Source organism: Micromys minutus (assembly GCF_963924665.1).
Source record: "Micromys minutus genome assembly, chromosome: 8".
Classification (NCBI taxonomy): Eukaryota; Metazoa; Chordata; class Mammalia; order Rodentia; family Muridae; genus Micromys; species Micromys minutus.
The window spans coordinates 44793299-44812978 of NC_137977.1; the positions used below are offsets into that span (position 1 = coordinate 44793299).

Consider the following 19680-nt stretch of genomic DNA (forward strand, 5'->3'; position numbering starts at 1 on the left):
GGATGTCCTCTGTAATATAGTGTCTTCTGTATATTACTGGGAAGCTGAACCCAAGAAGTGATCAACATGGTGGGATAAGCAAGACCAGCATAATGTGAGTACTAGTTGGCATTCCAGTGTGGATGGAGAAATATCACAAGACCCCATTTTTAAGGGAAAACTACAGACAATTAATGGGTGCTGGGAGAGGAAGTTGTAGGTGGTCCTACAACCATTCATATTCTGATGTTAATTTTACTTCCACAAGAAGGGCTGCCTAGTCATGTACTCATGAAGGTGACATCATCTGAACCTTCCCATTTTAATTAGAAAAATAAAGGCAAGAGCTTGTGATTGGGCAGGAAAGGGAGGTGGAGAGAGAGGGTCAGAGGTCAGAGGACAGAGGAAGACCAGGAGAAAGGTTCCAAGATGGAACTCAGAAAGGATGAACTGGATCGAGGTAGACTTAATTGTCATTAAGTAGCTATGAACATTTAAGGATTTTATAGATCCAATATCTCATATAGAAGAGAAGTTTGTATCTTTGTCTATTTGATGTAATCTTATTGTATAGAGGGTTTGTGGATTGAGAATCAAATATATAAACTTGTATGCAAAGCCATATGTTAGAGTTATGTTTGTGTTGGATTTGGGATAAAGAAACAACCTGGGACAGAGGCAGTAGGGCAGGTGGAGTAAACAGCAGGGAAGGCAGTCATGTGGACAAAGTGAAACCATTGGGGTGGCTTGGACCTTGCACCAGAGTCCTTTTGCATGGCTCTATACTAGAAGTGGTGCCCGAGAAGTGAGACCACAGAGCCGACTAAGAGACAAACCTATTCATTTTTTAAAATTTTAACTGCAACAGGGAGTCTTCTCAAGAAATGAACCTTCCTCTGATAGGTTATACAATCTCAAGAGACCCTTCCATCCTTAAGTGCATGTTAAGAGCAAATCGTAAAGGGACTCAGCAGATTGTGTTTAAAAATTTGTGTGTATGTAAACTAATGATAATTAAAGATTGGAGGCCATGAATTTAAGAGGGATTGGAGGCATTGGAAGGAAGAGAAGGGATGGGGGAAATGATATAAGTTCAGTATTCATACGGGAAATTCTAAAAGAAAAAAATTAAAAAAGAAATTTTCTCTGACAAATAAATTAATCCATTATTTTTGAAAACTAAGCCTTAGATGAATTCTTAGCACCCGAAAAGCATGTAGCCGGATGCTGTGTCAGGATACGGTCTGAAAGGCCTCTCTCCCAAGTGTTTTCTGAAATCCACATTGCCTGCTGTACCCTTATGACCTGGGTCTTCACTTGGTGCATTTCCTTCAACGTTATGTCTTCCATGTTCCCACTAGGATGGCTGAGTTCTGCTTACAGCTTTTTCCTGCAAACCAATCCCAAAGCCCTGAGATCAGGTTTATCACTACAACAAACCATTTATATTTACTTTTTCTACCAATTTCCTATTAATTACTAATCCCACTGCTACAGTAAAATACTAGACTCAAGCAACAGGGAAGAAAGGGACTTTTAAAATAAAATTAGGAAATATGTCATCAAAAAGACAAAACTATAAATAAGTTGCTCTAACATTTAAAAGGAGGGAAGGTCATATTTACTAAGGAGACAAGGTTTTCTGGAAGGTTCTCTGTCAGATGTGACTCACAGATGATTAGGAGGCCTGAAAAAGGTAGGGATGAGAAGTATTAGATGTGATCCAATGTATCAGTTTGGAGTGATGATGGTGAGAAGGACCAGTAGGTGTGAAAAGGATGTATATTTTCCTGTTTGCCACATATAGGCTTCAAGGGTAGCAGTAAGGAATGAGAAATAGTGGGTTTTAGAGTAAAGACAGAATGTGGGGCAAGATGGAGACCCTGTGACTAAATTTGCAAATTAAGAGTCAGCATAAAAACTTCATGCATGGGGCAATACAGAGAAATCTGGAAGAAGCCTGAGGAGAACTGAATGCTCATTTCACCTACCTCATACTTTGGCTAAGAAAACAGTCTAATCAAATCTATTTGGATGTAAGTTCTGTGTCTCCACTTGCCAATACAGAGAGCCAAACACAAGTTAGGCTCTTCTTGAAGATGTGTATTTTCCCCCAAAGAATACTTTAGGAAAAGTAGTTTGTGAAATACTTGTTCATTAGATATTTTTTGGCAGCAGCCAGAATGTATCAAGCACATGATAAGCACATAATAAACCTGATTCTTGAAACATTGATGGTTTGATTTGTTTTGTTATTAACGGTCACCATTAAATGCCCATTGCTTTCTCTAGCAAATATGCTATAACCATCCAAAAGATGTAACAGTCATTGTAAGATAATGATAAACTTCATGTGCAAAACATTTATGTGGCAAATGTTAACTTCTTAACTAAGTTTATGACTGTAATTAGGTCAAGTTTTTGTCTGATCACATACCCTCGTGATTTTTGCTATAAAGAAGGTAAGTGGTCTCCAGTGTCTTTCCTGATTCAAAAACAGCCCGATTCTTGTAAGCTCTATGGCACTCTTCTGAAATCTATTTCTGATACATTCCACATGGAATCACATTGTATCTGGAAGAGAAGCCTTCCTGCTACATCAGAGGGGTTTACAATGATGGTAAAATTACAGACAATTGAAGTGTGTTAGAAACCATTGACATATCTACCCTTCAGTAGTCTCCAGGTGGAAAATCTGCCTCCTCCGGATGACTTCCCATACTTCCAGGTGAGAGAGGTAGGCTGTTTAAACTGTCTTTTTCACAGATATCTATATCAAACTTATCTGCTGTTGGCTGGCCAGGCTGGTCATAAAGTCATCCTGACCCTGGGCTGTTTTAACAACAGATGGGTTTACTTACAACACAGAACATCATCCAAACTCAGTTACTCTGGTTACCATTTGGTTACAAATGTGCCTAAGAACACCACGCATCATAGGTACGGGCACTGCTAGGGATAGGGTCAAACCTAAACATCGAGTGGCTTCAGCAGTGTGCTAGGGATGACTTACTGCTGTCTTCCCACTTAGAACAAATGGCTAACTTTAACCCAGCTAAGTTTACCATGAGCTTGAGACTAGGATTCAAAATCTGAGAAGGAATGAGATCTGGCTTATCACAGAAGACTGAGGCAGAGCCAGGGTCAGAGCAGCTGCTTTATTGTAGTGATACATCATCATCAACAACACCAAAAAAAAAAAAAAAAAAAAAATCACCACAACAACAAAACCCAACAGACAGACAAACAAACAAACAAAAGAAATCAAACTTCAAGTGACTGTGCTAAGCTGCAAATGATGGCCTTTCATCCTGAGATTATGGCACCTTTAATATACAAAACAGCCACTTCAAACTCTGACTGGGAGCGGTATTAAGTGTAATGCATACACAATTTTCTCATTCTACTCATTTTAATGATGTGCCTTTTTGTGCAGTTTAATTCAGGCATGGTGTGTGTGTGTGTGTGTGTGTGTGTGTGTGTGTGTGTGTGTGTGTGTGGTAAGGTAGGAGGGAGGGCTGCTTTGTTGTTTTGTTTCTGTGTGCTGGCGTGGCCTTTAGAAAGTGGCTTTTGTGTGCAGCGGAGAAACCTGGTTTCAGATGCCAGCCCAGCCAGAAAGAACATCTTCAGACTCATTAATTATGGAGGCGCGTGACAGGGGCAGCTTAGCTTGCTTTGTTTCCACTGTAGATGAAAGGGGACATGGATCTTTCTGTTTTGCCCAATAACAACCATCCTGACAAATTCCTGCAGCTTGACGTGAAGTCTTTAATGAGGAGCTCAACCTTTCTGCAGGCTAGCCTCGCGAGATTTCCGGGTGGAAATTATCCTGCTATACAACACTGGCAAAACCTTGTCTATTCACAGGTAAGATCTAAGGGCATAAAAATAAAGGGTGGGGGCATGTTTCTTTTTCACTATATGATATTTTCTCATTCGTGTGAAGAAGGAGGGTGGAGTTGGGGGATACAGAAAAGCTGCCTATTCCTCCTCATCCCTTCCTGTAAGCTCTGCAGTGGATGTGTGAATTCTTCTGTGTGCTCATCCCCCCCAATCCCTGGCTTCTCTGCCTGTTTTTCTTTCATATTAGTGTAAGTCTCATTTACTCTTTCCCTTCAGAACATTGTAAACTAACAGTTACATTTTCAAATAAGCTTCAGGGGGAATAAATATACTTATCCTGCCTGTTGGTGTGATCTATACATAAAATGTCAAATGTTTTCAGGGAAAGGGTATATCTACCTCTGAGAAAGCCTGAGCCTTGCTTTTGCTCTTTTAGATTCCTTTTCCTTTGATACAAAGGAGCAAAAGGATAGTGCGTGACAGGAAAGACTGGCCCGTCTCCATCTTGGGAAGTGGAAGCTCTCAGCTTAGATGTGCCTTTTCCACAGGTGTCTGCATGAACCAGCCACAGGAATAAGACCTTGCAATCTATGGTCCTGTTTTGGTCCTGTTCTTTCCTAAAAGAATAAAACTGATGAATTCCATCTGCTAAGATCAACACAAAGGCCCCTGCTGAGGCACAACTAATCTAACAGGGATAATCTTGTTTTAAGATGTGAAGGCTAACAGGGCGGGGCATTGAGGGCTACTCCAGTGTAGAAAGAGGAAAGAGCTCTTTATTTCAGGACTGAAGTAACTGACCTATAAGCCCCTGGAAGTCATTAAATCCTTTGGAGTATTTAAATTCCCTGGACAGAAATTTGTTTGCTTTTAAGAACAGTTGCCGCTCAGGAGTCATGGTGTACAGTGACTGCTTTGTGGTGTGTTTGTAGGCTCCTTGGGACATATGTCATGAGATCATTCAGAGTCAGAGACACTCAAATGATTATGTAAGTTGTCTCTGTTTTATAAAGGGTTCAATTTATTGCTATTGGAAGTCATCAGCTTGTTATAACTGATTTTTTTTTTTTTTGTTTTATATCCGATATTCGTAATTCTTGAAGCCTTGTGGCTTCCCATGCATACCCATTTATCATTGTTATGTGTTGTGTTTGGTTAAATGAAATAAAGCTCCTCTTTTATCTCATTGTTTATGTTACAGAACAAAAGAACTAGAAATAATTTGAGAATATCTTGTTCCTCTTCCATCTTGTCTATGAAGTATATTGTCAGGTCACACAGCCAATAGATTGTGGGAAGCACAGTGACACGTCAGTCTTCCTGCAGCTTTTGTTTGGGGCTGTGGTTTATCTGCTGCCTACATTTGCAGTTTCACAACTAAAACTCATAAGCTGAGGAGATGCAAATCTCTAACAGGCATCTTTTAATATAGACCCCATTGGGCCTACGTAATTATTTGAGGAACAAAGATAAACCTCAAATAAACTATCTTTTACCCTCAAAGAAAATGACAAGTAAAATGAAAGGCATTTTACTGTAATGGATGGTGGAAGGAATGGATGGTGGAAAGGCATGGGGGTAGACATGTGCAAATTTAGGAAATTAGTAAGTGTGGATCGAACCACGAGTGAAGGCATGTGATTGCACAATCACTAGCAACCTGCTGACTGGATCTAGAAATCAAGATGGACAGACTCATTGAGTGAAAAGTAAATAAATGTAAAATGGGAACATAAAGTCTTAAAAAATACCTTCCATATATTAGAAATATTGAATGGGGTGTTAAGCACAGATGAAGAGGAGGTGTCAAATATTCCTGTATTGAATTCCTCCCCATTTAGGGAGATTAAGCAAATGGGGAGAGTATGCAAATACCATTCTCATGTATTATGTGCTTCAAAACTACTTTTTTTTTAAATTAATCATTTAGGTTCAATCTCCAGGAAGAAAATTTGAGATTCATCTCTCACTGACCTTGACCAGCCCAGACCTCAGTCTGATCACTTGTGAAATTAGTGCAAGAGTCTCTGGTTTCTTAAAAACCAAGAACAAATAATTTATAAGGAAAGGACAATACAACAGTTTAAGAAGTAGAACCAGAAATGCTAGGCCAGGGATTAGAGTGCTTGCTGTATTTCATTTGATAGAATACTGGCCTGGCCCAGCATGCAGGAAGCCCTGCCCTTTTCCTGGTACTGCATAAAACATGTGTGATTTACATCTGTAATCCCAACACTCACTAGGTAGGATCAAGAGGACCAGGGATTCAGGGTACCTGTGCATTTGTAGTCTAGTCACCATAATTGTTATTGTCTTCTTCTTCTTCTTCTTCTTCTTCTTCTTCTTCTTCTTCTTCTTCTTCTTCTTCTTCTTCTTCTTCTTCTTCTTCTTCTTCTTCTTCTTCTTCTTCTTCTTTTTCTTCTTCTTCTTCTTTTTCCTTCTTCAAAGAGAAAAGATAGTTTAGGATTTGAAAAATTAACAGATAATATTGTTACTTACTTTCACAAATTGTGGGTTGGATTTGAGGCAGAATTTTATGTAGCCCAGGCTGGCCTCAAGCTCAATATGTGGCCAAAAGTGTCCTTAAATATATGTTCCATCCTCCTTGGTCATTCCCTGGGGGCTGGAATTGCAGGCATGTGCCACCACACCTGGTTTTAGAAGCTCTAGAAATAGAATCCAGGGTTCATGCCTGCTAGTAAACTATCTACCAATGGGAAAGTGCCACATATGCACATGGGTGGGCACACACACATATGCACACACACAGACACACAGACAGACAGAGAGAGATAGAGATAGATAGATATATAGATAGATAGATAGGGAGAGAGAGAGAGAGAGAGAGAGAGAGAGAGAGAGAGAGAGAGAGAGAGAGAGAGAGAGCTCAAACTCACTTTAATTAAGTGATACGTTTAAAGATGCCACAATAGGAACTGGTTATTCTGATGTGATGTGCAGCTGGAGTTCTGAGTCTAGTCAAAGTAGGGGGTTTGCTTGTTTTTGTTTTGTGTGTTTTGTTGTTGTTGTTTGCTTTGTTTTTTTTTTCTATTTCTGACTTCTTTCACATTGATTTCAGAACCCTGGGGCTTCTCAGAGGAAATCTGTGAGCTGAGTGAAAAGCCAGCGGTGAGAAGTGGGTTTCCTTATTTCTAGACAGGCTCATTCACTGGTTTCCTGTCCTAACCTACATCCATCACTGCTTTCTGTCCTCCACCACTCTTTTCCTTAAAGATCAGCATCCACATATGTCTCTCTCTGTGTTCATCTGTATACATACATAAGTATATGTGTTCATCTGTGCATATGTGTATATGTATGTATATGACATTAGATATATATGTGTGTGTGTGTGTATGTAGGTTTACATGCTTTTAAGTCTGTGTCTATGAATTTGTGTATATGTGCTTGCATGTATGTAAATGTCTATATGATGTGTGTATGTTTATGTATGTGTATGTATGTAAGTGTGTATAAATACATTTGACATTCAGTCTTCCATTTTGTAATACCACATATTTTATTTTCACTGTGTCATAGTTTAAAACACTTCCATTGCTTTTTATTTAAAATGTAGTCTAAATATTTGCACAATTTTTATTTGAGATATGTTTTTGTTGATTTTTAGATCAATAACTACATTATGTACTTTTCTTTAGAATATATTGTACTATCATTGTTTTGAAGATACTCATAAAATGGTTTACTTTCAGATGTTGATGTCAATTGATTGGATTTGTTAATTTTCTCATACAAATTGTCTTTATCCTTAGGAATATTTTATATGGATAATGCAATTATAATAATTACTTTAAATATTATTGTCACAATAATTTTATAACCTACATAATGTTTTATATTTATTATACTTTGCCAGTGATGCTGCTTTTATTCAAAACCTTTGTAGCTATTAAAGCTTCCTCTTTTAGTTCTATTTTGTTATTTATATTGTGATATTATGTTATATTATTATATTACATTAAATTATATATGCTGCAGTAGATAGCTATTTTATGTTGCAGAAGCAAACATACCAAAATCTAGTAATGCAATAGGTGTACAACACATGTGCACCCTTGGTGTATTGCTGCTATACACATCCTGAGAGGCAGAATTCGAACTCTTTGTTTGGAGGTCCTTTCTACAATATCAGAATCTGCATTATGTCTGCCTACCAAGAAGACAGAGAGGAAGACACATGTACTATTGGGGAGGTTAGTAATTAAGCTTGAATTTCAACCCAACTCTTGTGTGTCATTGAAGAGGAAATGGGCATGGTGTGTGTCAAGCTACCTTAAAATAGAGAGTCGCTATATTTAAGATAAGACACTTCAAATACATTACATATGTGTCTATACATATGGTTTACATTCTTTTAACAGTTGCTCTACCTACAGAATTGACAGCTGAGCATCAATCTATCATCTATCAGATAGATTCTGTCTAATGCTCATGTTCAGCAGGAGCTCCTGCAAACCAATCTACAAACTCCCCAGTATACAAGCAGAACTGTTAGACAACTTTTCTCTTTTCTAAGCAGCAGCAAAATCACTATTACAAATCATTCTGAGCTCTCTGGGAGTGCTTTGCAGACCCTTCCCCTGGAGGTAGGGCAGGGTTAGAACCATGTCTGCTCTTTGAGGATCCCCTAATCTCTCTCTGCACAGCCTCGTCTCTTGGGAGGGTCTAGAGCTTATGTTACGCTTATTCATGGGAATTTGGAGACCTGTACTATTTTTTCAATCTTGGGTAAGTTGTTTCTGTGGTCATCCTCAATTTTTTTGTCTAAATGGCTGGAGTTGTAGGCAATGATTTTATTTTCTATTTAAAACCTCGGGTTCTCATCTTTGTTAATATAGTCCTTTTTATTTAGCCTCAGATAGTTCTTCCTCACATAAAATATCCCTAAAGCTTCTTTAAAGGCATGGATCTCAAACTGGCTTTGGAAACTGGCTTTTCTGCCTCCATTTCTCCAATGTCTGGCTTAATGGGACTTATAAAACCGTGTCCTTAACATAGTATTTGCCTTCAGTTGCTTTATGCAGGTGAGAAATTTTGCTCATCTTTACCACGTTTTTTTGTTTCGAAATAATTTTACATCTCAATGTTTAGGGTCTACATATATTTCACTAGGAAAGACCACATTATTAGACTCTCCTCCCACATTTTCAAACATCCTGTCAGATTTCCCACTCTTTTATATATGACTATGTAAATTCCCAGGCTTACCACAAGTATCTTTTATACTTAGTAATAATTAATTACCTCCCAGATTACTATAAGTAGCATTTATCTCAAATGATTTTTCACTGTACAACTTGAATAACTGTCTCCAAGCTTCCATTATCAGGAGACACAGATATGGTGCAAAGGGTAAAATCCCCCCCCCATGAATCTTTTATCTGAATTTAATTCTGCATCATTCACATGAAAATGTGAGCTCAGGGCCATGTTCCCATAATTCAGTCTAGAGTTGGGGTGGGGCAGTGTTGGGATCCAGGTTAATCGAGACTGCTGGTCCTCCTATGGGGTTGCCCTCCTCCTCATCTTCTTTCAGCTTTTCCTTAATTCAACGACAGGGATCAGCATCTTCTGTCCATTGGTTCGGTGCAAATATCTGCATCTGACTCTTTCAGCTGCTTGTTGGATCTTTCAAACGGCAGCCATGATAGGTCGGTTTTTGTGAGCATTTCATAGCCTCAGTAATAGAGTCGGGCCTTAGGGCCTCTCCTTGAACTGGATTCCCCCTTTGAGCCTGTCTGTGAACCTTCTTTTCCTTGGACTCTTCCCCCATTTCCATCCCTGCAGTTCTTTCTGACAGGAACAATTATGGGTCAGAGTTTTGACTTTGGTATCCCAACCTATCCTTTACTTGATGCCCTGACTTTCTGTTGGAGGTGGGCTCTATAGAATTTCTCTCCCCATTGTAGAGCTTTTCATCTAGGGTCTCACCTTCAAAGGGGAGGGTCTCTGGTACATTCTGGAGGGTCCTCGCGACAGTTCTGCGGACAGTATCTTGGGTATTCTGTTAGTTTCTTAATTGACAACTGTGTTAAGCTTATTACTGTTTAAGTCTCTAGTTCACTTTAAAACTCAAATTGTTATAGTCTTCCATATTATTCATTTCCTTCTATTCTTCAGCATGCTTTTAGCTTCATCTCCCTGGCATTCACCAACTTTACTTGCTCTTGATGTCTAATCGTAGATAGAAGTTCTTGTATAAATGATCTATTAGATGCTCTCCTTTAGATTTTGTTTGACGAAATATGTCTTCTAGGTCTTTAAGTATGAGGCATTTTACCTGTACCTTAGAGTATTCGAATTGAAATGAATAAAAATGAATTGACAAAGTTCAGCCGAATAGTAAAAGTCTAACTGAACTTTGAAGTGTTACTTCCTTAAATAAGTATCTTAAATGAAATTCATTCTACAGTCTAGTTGATTAAAATCATGCAGATGCTACTGAATTTTTTTCTTAGTATGTCACCTAAAATGTAGCATGGAAATTTGGACTTACATATATGTTCCTTATTTCATTAAACCTATTGGAAAAAATATAGTAAAATACAAATGACCCATAGCATATCTATATATTTTTAATTTTTGTAAACCTGCTATTTGGACCTGAAGACTCACTCTTACTGGGTAAGCCTTCCGGCAGTGAACAATGTCTCCAGCCTCAAAACTAGCATTTATTTTCATTCTCCCATTCTATACTAATTATTATCTGTTTGTCTATCTCAGGGATGAAGCCCACAATTTCCAGTAATCTAAGCCTGTGCTTGGTCTCTGAGCCTTGTCCCAGTAATCCTATCAAATCATTCCTGAATCATTTATTAAGATATAAATTATTTAAACAATGGTTTTCTTAGCAATAAACCTCAATATTAGGTTTTCTTTGGTGTGTTCTTCAGATATTAGAATGCTGTGAAGACCACATTTCAGGAAAACATTTACATTTTTTAAGGAAATGGCCTAGAAATTAGGCTTACATCTCACTTTAGAATATACCTCTGTTTTGATACCTTCATATATTAATTCTTCTAAATCTACATATATATATAGTTTATGTATACTTTTACTGAGCCACACATTTTATTTTCCACATTTATCAAACCTTTATATTTACATTCAAGGAGCAGTCTAGGAGGAAAAGAATCCAACAAAGCATTTGTTCATGTCAGAAGGGTTAGCCAGCTTCAAAAATGATCAAAGCTTCCAAGACTTCAAGAAAACCGTCATAATTATGTGAGACTCTTGTCAAAATGTTTTTATTTAATTAAGAACAACACTTATAAATCTATTCATCTTTAAGCTAAATGTTAAGATAAAATTTATCATTTCATTATAAAACTTAGCATTTTAAACTATAAGTTGTTTTCTAGCATGCAAAAATCAAATTAAAGTCAGAGAGGGTCTCCAGAATGATCTCTAGACATGTGACAAATAGATTTATTAGAAAGTCACAGAAGGGTTTCAAGAGATGACTCAGTAGTTAAGCTCACTTGCTGTTCTTCCAGTGGACCCCGGGTGGATTCTCAGTATCCACAGTGTCTGGAGCTCACATTCCAGGGGATCTGACTTTTTCTCTGGCCCTGCTTGGCACCAGGTCCACATGTGATACACATAGACAGATGCAGGAAAACACTAATACACATAAAACTAGTATTTTTAGAAGTCAAAGAAACCCAACACCTAGGAGAACAGAAGTGGTGTTATCAAAATCAGTTTTCCCTTTATTTACCAATTATTTCAGAATGACATGTCATGTAATGCCAGTCTACAATTCTAGTTTATTTGACTACACATTTAATGCGACTTCCATGTCCTAAGAGATGCTAAGGCCATCTATGTATGACCAGGGTTTGTTAAACACACAATTCTTATTCATATGTCTCTAATTGTGTTTCCTGCACTTTGTAAGATGCATTATTAGCTCCCCACATTTAATGAACCCTTCATCTTTGTTTAGCGTGGACCGTTTCAATTTGGGAGAAGAAACTATGGAGTTTCAACACCCCCCCCCCAACTCTATGATAGAGAAGCTAATGATATATTTATAACAAGTGAAGACATAGATATGTAATGATATTTTAAAAGTTTTATTTTTAATGTGTGTGTGTGTGTATGTGTGTGTGTGTGTGTGTGTGTGTGTGTGTGTGTGTTTGTATGTATGTGTTCATGTGCTTGCCAGGACTTGTGTGTGTAGAGGTAAGAAAAAAGGCATTGGCAGCTTTGCGATTTCTTTCTCTTCTTGTACTGAGCATCTGGTGATCAAATCCAGGCTGGCAGGTTGGCAGAAAGCTCCTTTACCTACTGAGCCCTCTTGTCGTCTTTGAAAATGATTTTAATCTTAATTTTACTGGATTTAAAATTTAACGAATCTTGTAACACAGAGAAAGGCATAGAATAAACTCTTAATGCACGAGAGCTGGAAATCTGGCTTCCTTCAGAATTCTACTGGGTGAGTGGAAGAATGCAATTCTCTCTTTGTGACTGGAAAATAGCAGGAAAATAGATATTAAAATCAACACTGTAACTTAAAAGAAGAGAAGGGTTCTAGAGTGAGGTAGATCCAGGAGTTGTTTCCTAATTCATTGCTTTATCTATTGGGGTTGAGACACAACCAAAAGATTTTCAGATGCAGATTTCTGCCACTTTGAACTCACTGTCACCAGCAAGCTCATCTTATCTCAGAAGCTTCGTTTTCTAATCTCCCAACAGAGAGAAAAGAACATTGGTACTCAGCGAATCCAGGGATTTGGCGGGGAGAACCCAGTCCTCCCCGAGAGCCCGCCAGCACCCATGTCTTCAGTTATGAAGAACAACCCGTTGTATGGTGATGTAAGTTTGGAAGAAGCTATGGAAGAAAGGAAAAAGAATCCATCATGGACCATTGAGGAGTATGACAAGCATTCTGTGCACACGAATCTCTCTGGACATCTGAAGGTGTGTGTGTACTAAGAATGGTCTCCAACTGATGAGGTATATCAGGTGACCTGAGCTTAGAAAGATGTGGTGGAGTGACAGAAATCCCTTCCCAAACACACAATCTCCAGACCATTTTCGTCCTTGAAATTATTTTTCCCCAGCCATTATGAGGGTTGCACATTTGTTTTGCACTTTGCACAAGCCAATGGCGCCTGTGTAGAGAGGAAAAAGACGAAGTAACAGTGATCAAATGTCTCCTGGGCAGATAGTTATTTTTTAATTAATTCATAAGGTCATTTTTCTAGCTTATAATCTGTTTATACTCATTACCACTTAGGAATAAGTCTTACTCTACATTTTTTTCTCAAACCTCTTATGAAATGATCAGAACTTAGGCACTGTCCAAGGAAACTCTTAACAATGATCATTTTATTAACATTTCAAGTCCATCAAATGGTTTAAGTTTACATCTTGGCCATTTTTCTTGTGTCTCCAAAGAATACAAAACATTTCAATGAGGAAAAGTAGACCATGAACTCACTCACCCAGCTCATGCTTTTTCTTCCCCCCACTTTTTCTTCTCACCCTCTGATAGCACCCACACAGAAGACTCAAATACCTGGAAAACCAGAACGGCTCTTCGCTTGTTTGAAAGGAATAAATTCCTGTCCAGCCTTGGCTTGCCTCCACCTGTCTTAGGCCAGAAAGGGGCTGATATCTCCCAAATACCCTTCATTTAAAAATGTGTGTCTGGTCCAGGTTTATACCTTAACCACCTAAAGTGAATCACATTTTTTTATGGGAACAATACCATAGATGTTTATATCCTGCACACAAGTTTTAAAACCTGGAGTGTGTGTTCCTTGAAATACTTTATGGCCTAGAATCCCTGACAGCCGTTAATCCCCCAGCTTGGAGGCATCCCCTCTTCTGTTCCTTTCTGAGATGTTTCCAAAAGACAACAATGCCATTCTTTCTGTCTTCTTTGTTTTACTTTAATCTCATGTTTCTTACCAAAGGCTTCAAATCATTAAGCCTATTGTTGAGTAAAAATGCATTGATTGATTTCACACACAGCCACTTAGTGCTGAGCACAAGCCAAGGCCTGTTCTCTTGTCCTTGCTGTGTGCAGGGATGACGGGGAGTCTGTGGAGACAAATGCTATGTCCTTGTCTTCACGCAAACCCATCTGACAAAAAAAAAAAAAAAAAAAAAAAAAAAAAAAAAAAAAAAAAAAAAAAAAAAAAAAAAAAAGCTTACCTGACTACCTGACTATAATTTTACTTTAAAAAAAATCAAAGTTTTCTCAAGTTGTTTTTTTTTTTTTTTTTTTTTTTTTTTTTTTAAGTTTGGATCTCTGACTTAGACCGTTCAAGATCATTGGTAATTAGAAAGTTTTTCTTCCACGTTAAATGTACAAGATCAAAGAGAAATTGCATGGATATGCTGTGTTACTGAGACGGGTGGTCCCTCGCATAGCTGATCCTCAGCGCGTGCACATATTTCTTACAGCAGTTACAGTCTCGGGACATCCTGTGCTCTGGCCTCTTCATGCACCTTCTCACAAGTAATTTCCACAAGGATCCTCTGGAAGCCATGCATCCTGCCCTTGGCAGAACTTTCTTTGATGTTCCTTGACATCAACTACTTTTGTCAGTATTTCTGTCCTTGTCTCATAAATAGCAGAGAGGGCTCCTCATATAAATGTATAAACTTAAAAAAAATAACCTTTATTTTACCTGTCTGGGTGCTTTGCCTGCACGTGTGTCCACGCACCCCGTGCATGCAGTGGCCTCGGAGGACACAAGGGAATGTTAAGTCCTCCTGAGACTGAGTTACATGTCACCATAAATGTAAATGACCAAAGTGGATGCTAGGAATCAAATCTGGGTCTGGGTTGTCTAGGAGAGCAGCCATTGCTTTTAGCTGGAGAGTCACAACTCTAGTCCTACAATTTTCTTTTCTTTTTTTTTTTTTTTTGTATTTTTTTTCTTACAACTTTATTTAAAAAGAGAGACATACATGTACAGGTTTTTAAAAGCATTTTGGCAAAAAAAAGATATGAATATATTTTTGTCAGTACTTGATTCTTTTAAACGTTTGATAGTATGCATTGAAATCTTACTAGTTACCATAAGCATAAAGTACATGTAGAACAAAATGTAACATGGGAACAGTCAAAGTTTTCTTGGTGTGCATAGATTAAACATAATTTTTGAATACCAAAAGTTGCCACAAGGCTATATTCTTAGCTCTTGAATTATTAATGATTTAAAATCTAGGTGTACCATACTCTGAGAGGGTGCTATACACTCATTTTTTTTTCTAAGAAGGACTGAAGTTTTTACTTTTTGCCCCCCCCCCCTTGTTTTTGAGCTTCATATGGCCTGTTAGTTGTTTTTTGGGTATTCAGAGCTTTCTGAGGCTAGTATCCAGTTATCAGTGACTGAATATTATGTCTGTTCTTTTGTGACTGGGTTATCTCACTCAGGATAATATTCTCTAGATGCATCCATTTTCTTAAGAATTTTATAAAGTCATTGTTTCTGATAGCTGAATAGTATTCCATTGTGTAAATATACCACAATTTTTGTATCCATTCATCTACCGAAGGACATCTGGGTTCTTTCCAGCTACTGGATATTATAAATAGGACTGCTATGAACATGGTGGAGCATGTGTCCTTATTGTATGTTAGATCATCTCTGGGGTATAGGCTCAGAAGTAGAATAACTGGGTCTTCAGGTAGGAATATGTCCAATTTTCTGAGGAACCGCCAGACTAATTTCCAGAGTGTTTGTAACAGCTTACAACCCCAACAACAATGGAGGAGTGTTCTGCTTTCTCTGCATCCTCACCAGCATCTGCTGTCATCTGAGATTTTGATCTTAGCCATTCTGACTGGTGTGAGGTAGAATCTCAGGGTTGTTTTGATTTGCATTTCCCTGATGACTAGGGATGTCGAGCACTTCCTTAGATGCTTCTTAGCCCTTTGATACTCCTCAATTGAGACTTTTTTGTTTAGCTTTGTATCCCATTTCTTAATAGGATTGTTTGATTCTCTGGCATCTAATTTCTTGAATTCTTTGTATATATTGGATATTAGACCTCCATGAGATGTGGGGTTGGTAAAGATCTTTTCCCAGTCTGTTGGCTGCCATTTTGTTTTCTTGATAGTGTCCTTAGCCTTACAGAAACTTTGCAATCTTATTAAGTCCCATTTCTTGATCCTTGGTCTTAGAGCATGAGCCATTGGTGTTCTGTTCAGAAAAATTTCCCCTGTGCCTATGTGTTCTATGGTTTTCCCTACTTTCTCTTCTAATAGTTTCAGTGTACCTGGTTTAATGTGGCGATCTTTGATCCACTTGCACTTGAGCTTTGTACAAGGGGATAAGAAAGGGTCTATTTTCATTCTTCTGCATACTGAGTGCCAGTTGAGCCAACATCATTTGTTGAAGAGGCTGTCCTTTTTTCATTGAATGTTTTCAGCTCCCTTGTCAAAGATCAAGTGACCATATGTGTGAGAGTTCATTTCTGGATTTTCTATTCTGTTTTACTGATCTACCTGCTTATCTCTGTACCAGTACCATGCAGTTTTTAACACATTGCTTTGTAATATAGCTTGAGGTCAGGGATGGTGATTCCCACAGATAGTTTCTTGTTGTTGAGAATAGATTATGATATTCTAGGTTTTTTGTTATTCCAAATTAATTTGCAAATTGCTCTTTCAAACTCTATGAAGAACTGAGTTGGAATTTTGATGGGGATTGCATTGAATCTGTAGATTGCTGTTGGTAAGATGGCCATTTTTACAATGTTGATCCTTCCAATCCATGAGCATGGGATATATTTCCATATTCTGAGATCTTCTTTAATTTCCTTCTTCAGAGATTTGAAGTTCTTGTTACACAGGTCCTTCACTTGCTTAGTTAGAGTCACACCAAGGTGTTTCATATAGTTTATGACTATTGTGAATGGTATCTTTTCCATAATTTCTTTCTCTACATGTTTGTCCTTTGAGTAGAGGAAGGATACTGATTTGTTTGAGTTAATTTTATATTCAGCCACTTTGCTGAAGTTGTTTATCAGCTGTAAGAGTTCTCTGGTAGAATTTTTGGGGTCACTGAAGTATACTATCATGTCATCTTTATTTCTTCTTTGACCATGCTACCATTGAGTAGAGTATTGTCCAACTTCCACGTGTATATGGGCCTTTTGTTGTCTTTGTTGCTATTAAAGACAAGCCTTAGTCCATGGTGATCTGATAGGATGCATGGGAATATTTCAATCTTCTTATATCTGTTGAGGCTTGTTTTGTGACCAACTATATGATCAGTTTTGGAGAAGGTGATGTGAGGTGTTGAGAAGAAGGTGTATTCTCTTGTTTTAGGATGAAATGTTCTGTAGATTTCTGTTAATTCCCATTGGTTCGTAACCTCTGCTTGTTTCACTGCATCCTCGTTCACTTTCTGCTTCCATGATCTGTCCATTGATGAGAGTGGGGTGTTGAAATCTTCCACTATCATTGTGTGTAGTACAATGTATGGTTTGAGTTTTAGTAGGGTTTTTTTTTATGAATATGGGTGCTCATCCCACAATTTTCTAATCTTCATACTGACTACGATCATGCATTCCTGTTTTTCTAAATTGTTAAGAGCAGTAGGTCACAACAGATAAAGGAAATGTTACATGAATTACCAGTGCAAGCCAAAGTCATGTTTTAAGAGGGGATTGTCCTTATTAAGGAAGCCACTGGTGAAAAAAAGTGAAAACACTGAAAGTTGAAAATGCAGGACTCTGATTAGGACACAAACAAGATGAAAACCAAGCAGGATACTATGGAAGATCATTTTGAAGTTGACATTCTTCTGCTGACATCTTTTAAATGCCATTGCAATTTCTGAAACCCTGCTAAGTAGGTGGTTTAAATCCGCTTAGACCTTCACATTGGGGAATCACCATTGCCGAATGCGGCCCTGCTCCTTACAGGCATGGGCACGCCTCTCCTGGCACTGACTCTGAAGTTATTTCAGTGAGCTAGAGGCTGTTAGCTGAAGGAGGCTGGTTTGTGACCCCACTCACTGACATAAGTCCACTGAAGGTGTTGAGGCTGACGGTCTGTTTCAAGTCCTTTAAAACATCTAGGCAAGGAAAAAATGAGGCCTACAGCTGGTACATGAAACCAGTCACTCTTTGTAAGCATAGGATATGAGAATGCATTCCCTGACAAGACACAGAGACTTTGCACCAAACTAGTTAGAAATAAGAGGGAATATTTTTTTTTTATCAAATTTAGCATATAAAATAGTAGCATTTATAGGTGGCCCGTTGGGCACTTGAGAGCAAGCTGACTTAAAAATAACTCAATTGATTTGTAGCCATCATTTATAAGATGCTATAAACACATAGTTGGGTAAGAGATGATCCTGTTATGTCTGACTTGGAAGTGTGAACAATTTGATATCATGATTGTGCAGGTGACCTAACAAATGCTGATACAGACAGACAAATTTCCTCTAGGTATCAGTGATCAGCCAGGCTGTGGGAGTATATTTGAGGCAGTTACAGATAATAAGCCTAGTGTCTAAACTTTGAAACTTAAGCCTTACCTGAAATAGTGTGACTACGGAGGCCTCAGGACCTCTGACATCATCTTGTTCTCAAATCTCCATCTCTAATGCTGACTGGTCACCGATCAGTGATGTTTTCTGTGTTATATTTTTCTTTTAGGAAAACCCTAATGACCTGCGCTTTTGGTTGGGGGACATGTACACTCCAGGCTTTGACACTTTGCTGAAAAAGAAGAAGAAACGCAACAAGCGGTCAAAATTATGTCACATGGGTCTGATTTTGCTCCTTGTGGCCTCCATCCTAGTTACCATAGTGACTCTCAGCGCTGTATTCTCTTAAGAAAATTGCAACTCCATCTTTAAAGTTCTAAACCGCCTTCTAAATATTTGCAGGAAAGTCTGTCTGTGTGTTGTGAATGTCTGTGTTGCTGACTATGTGACCAAACACCACTGCCATTTAGAATGTGAGCGTTACTTGTGTTACTTTGGCCTCTCTGCTTTGTTCTATGAAGCCTGTGCGCTATTCCTGTCTGGGTTCGTCCCTTGTGAAGCAGGTATTTCAGAGGCTCACAAGAACAAAAGTCACTCCATACAATCATAATCCAGCTTTTAGGTAGAGAGCAGACTGCATCTAGTGTTGGCAGCTGCTTGTCTCCTTGCTTACCAGGTTTTCATATCATTCCTCACTCCTCCTCCTCCTCCTCCTCCTCCTCCTCCTCCTCCTCCTCCTCCTCCTCCTCCTCCTCCTCCTCCTCTTCCTTCTCCTCCTCACTACTCCTCCTCACTCCTCCTCCTGGCAGTGGTGAAGCTGCAGCCTATCTGCCCAACCACTAGGGTGACTTTCTGAGCTATCCCTTAGTTTAGATCTGTTTTACCTTCCTTTATCTCCGCTTAAATTAAAGGAGGGAGACACTGCTCAGACCTATGCTACATTCCCCAGTAATCCTTCATGGTGACCCAAGTTGTTGTTGCCAGTTTAGCAAAAATAAACTTGGTCGGCCACAGCCGTGTAATCAATCACATTATATCCAGTCGTGTTTGTGCATTGATAGAAGCTGGCAAGTGTGACCTCTAGTGGCAGTGGGTACACGTTTACCAGAAATGGGGGGGTGGGGCACTGGAAAGAGTCCAGGAATGTTGCCAGCCCTGAATATCCACCCGAATGACAGTTAGGCCTGAACAAAAGGTTGTCAGTGAGGGAGCTGGCTTAAGGACTCCATAAGACATGGAGAGAGGAAGAGAGTGGTCGGCTCCAAACTGTAGCTTTTCCCTCAACGGGCATGTCATTTTCTTTGTGTATTGACAACCTTCTGCTGGGTGCAGATACCTGGGAACAAGCCCCAGGATACAAAGAACC

General features: G+C 38.7%; 1 protein-coding gene across 1 annotated transcript; it reads left to right on the forward strand.

The window, feature by feature from the left end:
* Nucleotides 1–3669: 3669 nt before the first annotated feature.
* Nucleotides 3670–18663, forward strand: MINAR2 (membrane integral NOTCH2 associated receptor 2; the record flags this gene model as incomplete). The annotated part of the gene is given in 5 exon segments (XM_080920064.1): nt 3670–3846; nt 6902–6932; nt 6935–6951; nt 12547–12771; nt 18484–18663. Coding segments are annotated over 5 exon segments (630 nt in total).
* Between the last annotated feature and the right edge of the window lie 1017 nt (nt 18664–19680).